General features: G+C 34.9%; 1 protein-coding gene across 1 annotated transcript; it reads left to right on the top strand.

The window, feature by feature from the left end:
• Positions 1 to 1,199: 1,199 nt before the first annotated feature.
• Positions 1,200 to 7,063, top strand: LOC112003361 (uncharacterized). The gene is made up of 6 exons (XM_024035546.2): positions 1,200 to 1,379; positions 2,261 to 2,725; positions 4,067 to 4,212; positions 4,752 to 5,028; positions 5,689 to 5,961; positions 6,498 to 7,063. Exons 2-6 carry the CDS (start codon positions 2,417 to 2,419, stop codon positions 6,975 to 6,977), a joined length of 1,485 nt encoding a protein of 494 aa, XP_023891314.1. The 5' UTR covers positions 1,200 to 1,379; positions 2,261 to 2,416; the 3' UTR covers positions 6,978 to 7,063.
• The last annotated feature ends 1,265 nt before the right edge of the window (positions 7,064 to 8,328 follow it).

The raw sequence follows: 8,328 nt of genomic DNA, 5'->3' as shown, positions 1-8,328 counted from the left end.
ACCGGTTTTACCGGGTAAAGTGGGTGCCTAACACCTTCCCACCTTGTAACATAGCCTCCGAACTTAGATCAAGAGTTAGTAGATCAAATGCTTATCTTTGTAATTTTCAATTTCTAGATTGTAACTAGGAAACAAAGCCATGTACTTTATCTTAGATTGTATCTAGGACCAAAGCCATGTAATTTCCTATGTTCAATGTAAATTCAATTTCAAATTAATAAAATTAGGAATTTTTCAATTATGGTTTTCTTATTTTTCCAATAATTAAATAAGTGGCGACTCCATTGTAAAATCTTTAATCTAAAGGGGGAAAATATAACTAGTCGAACCTCCATTTTGAGGGGCAATAACACGACTCCACCCATGCACGTGGGTTTGGCCCAACATTCATTAAAACGGGCCGGGGGCGCGGTCTCTCATAGTCCCAGTTTCTCTCTCAATCCTGGTGTCTCTTCTCTCAAACCCGATCTCTCAATCACAGACCTACTGCTTGCAATCTCGGTTCATGGACCCAGACCCATTCATGTGCTCTCAATCTCGGTTTCTCTCTCTCTCAAACTTGGTCTCTCAATCACATACTTACTGCTTACAATCTCGGTTCACGGACCTAGACCCGTTCATGTGCTCTCAATCTCGGTTTCTCTCTCTCTCAATCTCGGTCTCTCTTCATCACTGCTGCCAACCCTGACTTCTCCTTTTCCTTCTTCCCCCCAAATTCATAGTTTAGGGCTACTAAGAAATTTTCCACAATTTTCTGTTTTGATTTCAGCTAAGGGGAACAGCGTCATTCCACATTGTTTTTTTTTTTTTTAATAAAATTTTTTTATTTTTGTTTTAATTACAAAATTTATTTATTTAAAAAAAAAAAAACCAAAACAACGTTGTTTTGGCTCACTTAACAGATACTACTAACTGAAGTATAACGGAATACTGAATTGACAACAATTGAAACTCAGAAGACTAAAAGAACAAAACTTAAAATTAGAGAACTAAAAGTTTGAATATTAGAGAGTTAGTTTTGAATTTTGCCTAAAGTATAATCCTGTCAATTTCTGTTATTGAGTTTGACGGTGTTAAGCTATAGAGTACACAGAGTGTAATTTTATTTTAATAATAAATGAGGTTTTTCTATAATTCGAAAAAGAAAAGTACCCTATAATTCTCCTGTTTATCAAAATAATAAATAAATATAAAGGGTGCCGGTATCGCAGAATAAAGTGGCAGGGAGTATAGGGAATTGAATTGATTCGATTTCTCTGTAAACATTACATTACATTACAGCCCAAAAATCTAAGGCTAAAACTAGAGCCACAGATTGAGAAAACGAGTTTTCTTATTTTAATTTTGGGTCCAAATGAATCAGCACAGGCACAGCACAGGTACACTTCCTTTACTATGCATATGCATAGCGCACACTCTGTAATATGAAGTATTTTTCTCCAAATCTTTTCTTGCATGCACTTATTATTGATGTTTAATTCCTTTTTTTTTTCTTTTGGGTTTGTGTCAAAATTGGAGCTTTATATTTCTAGCTTAGAAATGATGATGATGTTGTTGTGGGCATTTCATTTCTTTGTATGGTTTCTTAGTTTTTGGAAAAGTGGAGCTTTGTTGGTTAGTTTAGATAGATTACCATTTGGAACAGATCAGACCAACCTCTGATTCTATTACGGAAAAGCCATACAAGAGTTCGTTTGGATAAAGAGCTAATACTCGCTTTTAGAATTCTATTGTTAGTCCCAATTCTAAAGGACATTTACTATGGGTCTTTTGAATTTGCATTCCTGTTCTTCAGGGCTCCTGCTAATGTTTGATGATTGTTTCTTGTGATTTAAATTTGAATTTGCTTTATTTATTTATAATTTTCTTATAGGGGGTTTTATGTGGGTTCTTCATGTGCTTCGTATAGGTTTCATAGTTGAAATGAAAATTTAAAATTTTCTTCTTCTTTTAAATGTGTTAGTTGATCTCAATCAATCTCAATTTTGTAAATTATATACCAGTTTTTAATTTTTTATCAAGTACTTACAAATATTTTCTATGACCATGTCTCATTTAGCAGAGTATGAGATTGGGACTTGTGACCCAAAGTTTTGACTTATTTAAGTCCATGATACATTCATAACGGTGTGGTGAATATAAATTGTTTCTATGTTGTTGATTTGTTGCATAAAAGCCCAATTGCCATAATAAATGGAATACTTATATTCTGATGTAATAGCATTTGTTCTGTGTTGTTTTTGTAATTTTTTTTAATCAGCTGTTTGAAGGGTTGGCTTGTCTGCTGACTTTGCTCTTAGCGGCATTCAGAGTGAAACGGGCTACATTATTACTTGTTCATTTTATCTGCATTTCAAGTTTGCAACATTGTCTCGAATCTAGAAAGGAAGGAAAGTGAATTTTACCATATATAAACATGGGTAGTCCGCTGCAACCTAAGACAAGAGTAGCGTTTGTGCTAATTGATGGGTTGGGTGACGTGTCACTGCCAAGGCTTGGATTCAAGACTCCTCTGCAGGCAGCCAAAGTACCCAATTTGGATGCCATTGCATCTGCAGGAGTTAATGGTCTTATGGACCCTGTTGAAGTAGGCTTGGGTTGTGGGAGTGACACTGCTCACCTCTCTTTATTGGGTTATGACCCAAGAGTTTATTATCGGGGTCGAGGTGCATTTGAGTCCATGGGTGCTGGTTTGGCAATGTCTCCTGGTGATATTGCATTTAAGGTGAGTAAATTTTTCTTTACATTTGCTTCTTTTTTTTCATTTATGGCCACTACAATGGTTGCTCACTTGGTTAAAAATTCATATCTTTCTCCTGTAGCTAATTATGCATCATATGATGTGGGGTATGATAGTAGTACGTTGGACAGTGTGATTCGTGATAAGAATTTTCAACACATGAGCATTGCCACACAGTGCTATTATTTCTTGTCTATTTGATGACAAAATGAAGTGGCTGATATGAATGTTGGTCTACATTTTAAAGAAGAGAAAATCTACAGTTGATGTTAGTTTATAATTGTTTTGACTTTTAGTACAGAAGGAAAATTTTAATTTGATCAACTGTGGTCTTGGTAGATTTGTATTTTGACATATTTTGCAGAAGCTGTAATCTTATAGATTTGAACTTTTGCGGACGTGAAATTGTGCTTTTAAATCCCTTTTTTTTTTTTTTCCATGAAAATTAACACTTCAAATCTTAATTGGGCTCTGTTTAGTTTAACCAATTTGGTTTTACTGGGTGGCTTGGGGTTGGGGATACATGCTTAAAGGGTGAAGTTCTTAGTATCCATTTGGGAATAGTTTATTTAGCTGAAACTGAAAACTTTTTACTGAAAGTACTGTAGATAAAAGTAAAAGTTAGCTGAAATAGTACAGTGAGACCTATGAATAGTATCAAAAAGTGCAGTGTGACCCATAAATAGTAGCAAAAATAAGCTGAATAGTACTTTCGGCAAAAAATTTTCAGTTTCAGCTAAATAAGCTGTTCTTAAATGGACCCTTATTGTGCGCATCTCAAATGATTTCTCTTGTTATTGGAGTATGTTAACTTATAGGGGCAGGGAGAAAAATTCTAAAAACATTATACTGGGAGAATTTTGAGGTCCAAACTTTATTATTCTTTATAATTTAGGATCTTTACATTTAGCTTTCTGCTATCTTAAGTAATAGGATTTTTATGTGTGCTACTCTCTTCCTTGTCAGTGGATACAAAATATGTCTGTATATGTGAGTTAAGGTCCTTTTTGAGACTCTATTCATACTATGCCTATGCCTGAAATATCAAATTATGTTTACTAAACATGAAACTTTTCTTATTACTGAAGAAAAATAATAATTGTGTGACTCCCTTTTGCATAAAAATTTCAACCGGTACTTAATCATGAGTGCATGTGGTAAGAGTCAATTGTTTTGAGCATTGGAAATTCATTTCCTTTCCATATTTTACCAGTTATCATTTGTCCTGCTTATGCTTGTTCTAGTAGACTGTGTATTGTACGTTTAAAAATTTATTAGTGGTTGGCTATTATGCATGATGACTTGTTGCCATCTTTGGATTTGTAGTCAAATTTTGCAACCTTGGATGAGAAAAATGGAATAGTCACAAGTAGGAGGGCTGACAGGCACTTTGAAGAAGAAGGGCCCATACTCTGTGCAGCATTAGATGGAATGAAGCTGCCGTCTTTTCCTCAATACGAAGTTAGAGTCAGGTGCGGATGCTTATATCCGCTACAGTATTGCTTGTGAATTAGTGTTGGATTATGCTTCCATATCTGTGTTGTTTGAGATTTTTGCCAACCACAACCTTTATTTGGAGAACTCTATGAATTATCAACTTCTCCTGTTATTTAAACTATTTTAAATAACTTTGAAGTTTCAATATCTATGAACAAGGTATATCAAATTTTTATCAGTTTAAAATTTTTTTTTTTTTTTTAGCCTAAATAAATCAACTAATATGTAGTTTCAAGATATTGTTCCCAGCTTTTTAAGTTTATGTAGGTCCTTTAGTCACCAATATATAAGAGAGAGAAGTCCTACCTTTTTTGCTAAAGAGCTTTACAAATGGTGCCTCCTCCCCTTTTAAGAGCAAGGTGGAGGGTAAAATTGTGGGTTCCAAGACCCACCATGTTCATGTGTGACTTCCCAATTAAAATGAGATGCCCTACCTTTGTTCTTTAGTTGAAGCTTAAGGCTTTAATTTCAATAATAAACTAGACACAGATGAACACAATAACATTTACTACAGGTATGCAACAGAGCATAGATGTGGAGTGGTTGTCAAAGGACCAAGATTAAGCGGAAATATATCAGGGACAGACCCGTTAAAGGACAACCGCTTACTTTTGCAAGTTGAAGCTCTAGATGATACTGATGAAGCAAGGCACACAGCTGTAGTTGTTAATGAGTTATCCAAGGAAATGTCCAGAATTCTGATTTCTCATCCATTAAATGCAAAGCGTTTTGCAGAAGGGAAGAATGTAGCTAATGTTGTCCTTCTACGGGGTTGTGGTATTCGACTTGAGGTCTGTTGTATTTGAAATTTGATATCTCTCAATAAGTGGTCTGGATTTTGCTTTTTTTATTTTATTTTATTTTATTTATTTTTAATATAATTATGAAATTTGGAATAATTTTTTTGAGCTCAAACAGAAGCTGGAGGACGTAAGGTATTAAGGAAAACAGTTTTGCTCTGAGATGTGCTATTCTTTAATCTTCAATACTTCCACACATCCTGTTGTTCTTGTAACTTATCCTGAAAGTTGATATATTACGGTGAGAAGTCTAGCATGTGGTTGTATTCCAGAGGCTTGAAAATCCTGTGAAAATTTAACTTTTTGATGGTTTTAACATAAAACAACCTTAAGCTTATTTTTTTTCAGAGCATATTAGGTGGAATCTAGCACCTTTATATTTGACTGGATTACTATATTAGGTGGAATCTCTTTGTTCTTCTTTTTCAGATTTTCTTGGATTAATCTAATTTTAGGCTATAATTTTTTAAGGGTTTTATTTTTGTGTACTCCACCCGTCCCCTGTACACTCAAGTTCCCTTTTTCTTACATGTTGTAATGTAGCATTCAGTAAATCCCAAAAATCTGAAAATAAATAAATAAAATAAAAATTGAGTAACATACATTTACAATAACAGCTTTGTATTCAAAATTTTGAATTGTATATTTCAGGTTCCTCCATTTGAAAAAAAGCATGGATTGTGGCCATGCATGGTAGCTCCCACCAAAATTATTGCTGGCCTGGGCTTGTCTCTTGCTATTGATATCCTTGATGCCCCTGGAGCAACTGGAGACTATCGAACACTTTTAACTTCCAAAGCAACTGCAATAGCTAAGGCACTCTCAGCTCCTTTGCAGTCTTGTCCCTCTGCTTTTGTACCTGGGGAGGATGAGAACAAACCTGGTCGATCAGATGGCTATGATTTTGGGTTTCTTCACATCAAGGTCATATATTTTAGGATTTATTTATCTTTTCTTCTGAGACACATGCAACTATCATAGCTCTTCAAAGAGTTTAATTTATCTTAATAAATTTTACATCATTGTTTTCAAGCTAGAAATTCTATGCGGGGCCTGCTTGCATTGAGGTTCAAATTGAATTACAGGATCTCATAGCTCTCATGCAATGATGCAGAACATTTGCCTCATCTATGTTGGTGCATGACTGGCCTGAAAAGATGGTTTTGGATTGAATAGTGAAAATGATTCTAACAAATGATCATAGACCATTTGAATTAGATACCTATTGGGCATCTTGTTTGCGGAAAATTTCAGATAATTTGAAATGACAGGGTAGATTAATAGGCAAGTCATTTCACTATGAGAACATTTGATTATGAATGCTGCTTGCTTTGTTTATTTACCTCTGGACTGGGTCTGTGCCAATGGACCACTGGATGGTAAGGGAGGTCAAAGTACTTGGCTCAGTATTTTCCATTGTTATGATGGTGATGGAGTCTGCTTGATACTTGGTATTGCAGGCAATAGATGATGCAGGTCATGACAAGGCAAGCATTTTCAAAGTCAAAGGGCTGGAAGCTGTAGATCGTGCTATAGGACAGTTGGCTAGGCTCCTCTGGGAGGCAGAATTAACTGGAAAATTTCGTTACTTTCTTTGTGTTACTGGAGACCACTCAACTCCAGTTGAATATGGAGACCACAGCTTTGAAACAGTTCCATTTGCAATGTGTCGGTTGAAAGACTTTGTGAGTGCAGTAGGTGGGGAGTCCATCATTTTGGGAACTTCTCTTGATCCATTTCCTCTTCCAGCCACTGAAGTTGATGATGACCTAACAGATGGTGTGGGAATTGGACAAGAGAGAATCAAACAGCTTCAAGCTTATAATGGTGATTCAGTTTGTGAGTTTAATGAGATTGCAGCTGCGAGGGGTTGTCTTGGGCGCTTTCCAGGAGGAGAAATGATGGGAATTATAAAGAAATTTCTTAAATTAGATGCATGAATTGTCTGGAAGTTAGGAGATTCATGGTGGCTGCATATCACGTAGAGAATTAATAAGGCTGGTCTTTTTTTTTTTTTTTTGTGGGGGGGGGGTGTTGGGGGGCGGGGCTGATAGCTATAATCTGGTTATTTTAATCACAAAAATTTTGAAACTTAAACCGACTTTGCTTGGAGAAAATGAAGTTTGTACATACAATCTGAAATAAGTTCATCCAAGGTTCTGTTTCCTCATGTTCTCTTTAATCTTGCCACATGGATCTATGAGTAGACTTCTAAGGTGGAATCAAATCCATTGGTTTTTGGCAACATGCACATGGTATGATGTTCTTAATATGTATGGTGTCAACATGCAAATGGATCTATGGTGGCAACATGTATCTCTCGTGTTTAATTCATTATTAAAAGACAACATGATTCAATTGTTTCCCCTCTTTGGCTGCTTTTATGGGAATGGATTCATAAAATTACCTTGCTTCAAAGTTTTGATTCAATTTTCCTACCTTTAAAATCAAACAACACAACCTACTAATAGAAGAGTCATAATGTAGGTTTCGTGTAAAATCTCCTATTTATAGCTGTTCTTATAAGCAAGTTGCTGGTCAGGTGTGATGGTAGACAAGGCCCTTTTTCAGTTGATTTAATTTTAATAAGTACAATTTTACTTAACAAAAGTAAGATTCTTCTTACCTCAAAGCACAAACTTTTTATCAATATGTGCTTGCTTCTATACCTCTTTGTATATTGTCCTGCAATTGATGATGTCAATGCTGTCATTGTTAAGCTATAGGAAGCACAGACACTTCATTTAGGTTGCCGTACCGGTGTTGTACTAATGTCATATTGGCTGATCATGTTATATTTTTTCAAAAATTGCTCGTGTTATTGTGTTGTACCTGTATTTGTATCCATACTTGTACTTGTGTCCATGCTTTCTAGGTTAAAGCTAGTGCAATATTAAGTATTTTGTGATTAGAACTAAACTATGCCATACTAAGAGCATCTCTAACTGTGTAGGCAAAAGCATAAAATTCTCTATAATAGAGAATGGAACCATAAAAACAGTTTCTAATGGATTCTTTATACCTAGATTTTTTTTTTTTGCTCATGAACAGTAGCTCATCAAATCTGATGGGCTATTGTTCATTAGCAATTGGATTTCTTGGATTAAAAAATTATACCAGTTACTTGTTATATCAATTCTTTCTCTCTCCTTTGGATTTCTTTTTTTTCTCTCATTCTCTTAGTTTCTCACATAATCCAAAAACAAAACAAAATCAAATTCTTAAAATAAAGTTGAATCAAAACAAGCAAATATTAAAAAAAAAAAGAAAAAAGAAAAAAAGAAAGAAAGA

Source organism: Quercus suber, unplaced genomic scaffold, assembly GCF_002906115.3.
Source record: "Quercus suber isolate HL8 unplaced genomic scaffold, Cork oak 2.0 scaffold_163, whole genome shotgun sequence".
NCBI lineage: Eukaryota > Viridiplantae > Streptophyta > Magnoliopsida > Fagales > Fagaceae > Quercus > Quercus suber.
This window is presented reverse-complemented; position numbering and strand designations above follow the sequence as displayed.

Excerpts from the sequence above, each read along its gene's own strand:
- LOC112003361 (XM_024035546.2), top strand. The coding sequence starts at position 2,417 with ATGGGTAGTCCGCTGCAACCTAAGACAAGAGTAGCGTTTGTGCTAATT. Across the intron at positions 4,213-4,751 it reads CAATACGAAGTTAGAGTCAG|GTATGCAACAGAGCATAGAT; the intron begins GTGCGGATGCTT and ends CATTTACTACAG. Across the intron at positions 5,962-6,497 it reads TTGGGTTTCTTCACATCAAG|GCAATAGATGATGCAGGTCA; the intron begins GTCATATATTTT and ends TTGGTATTGCAG.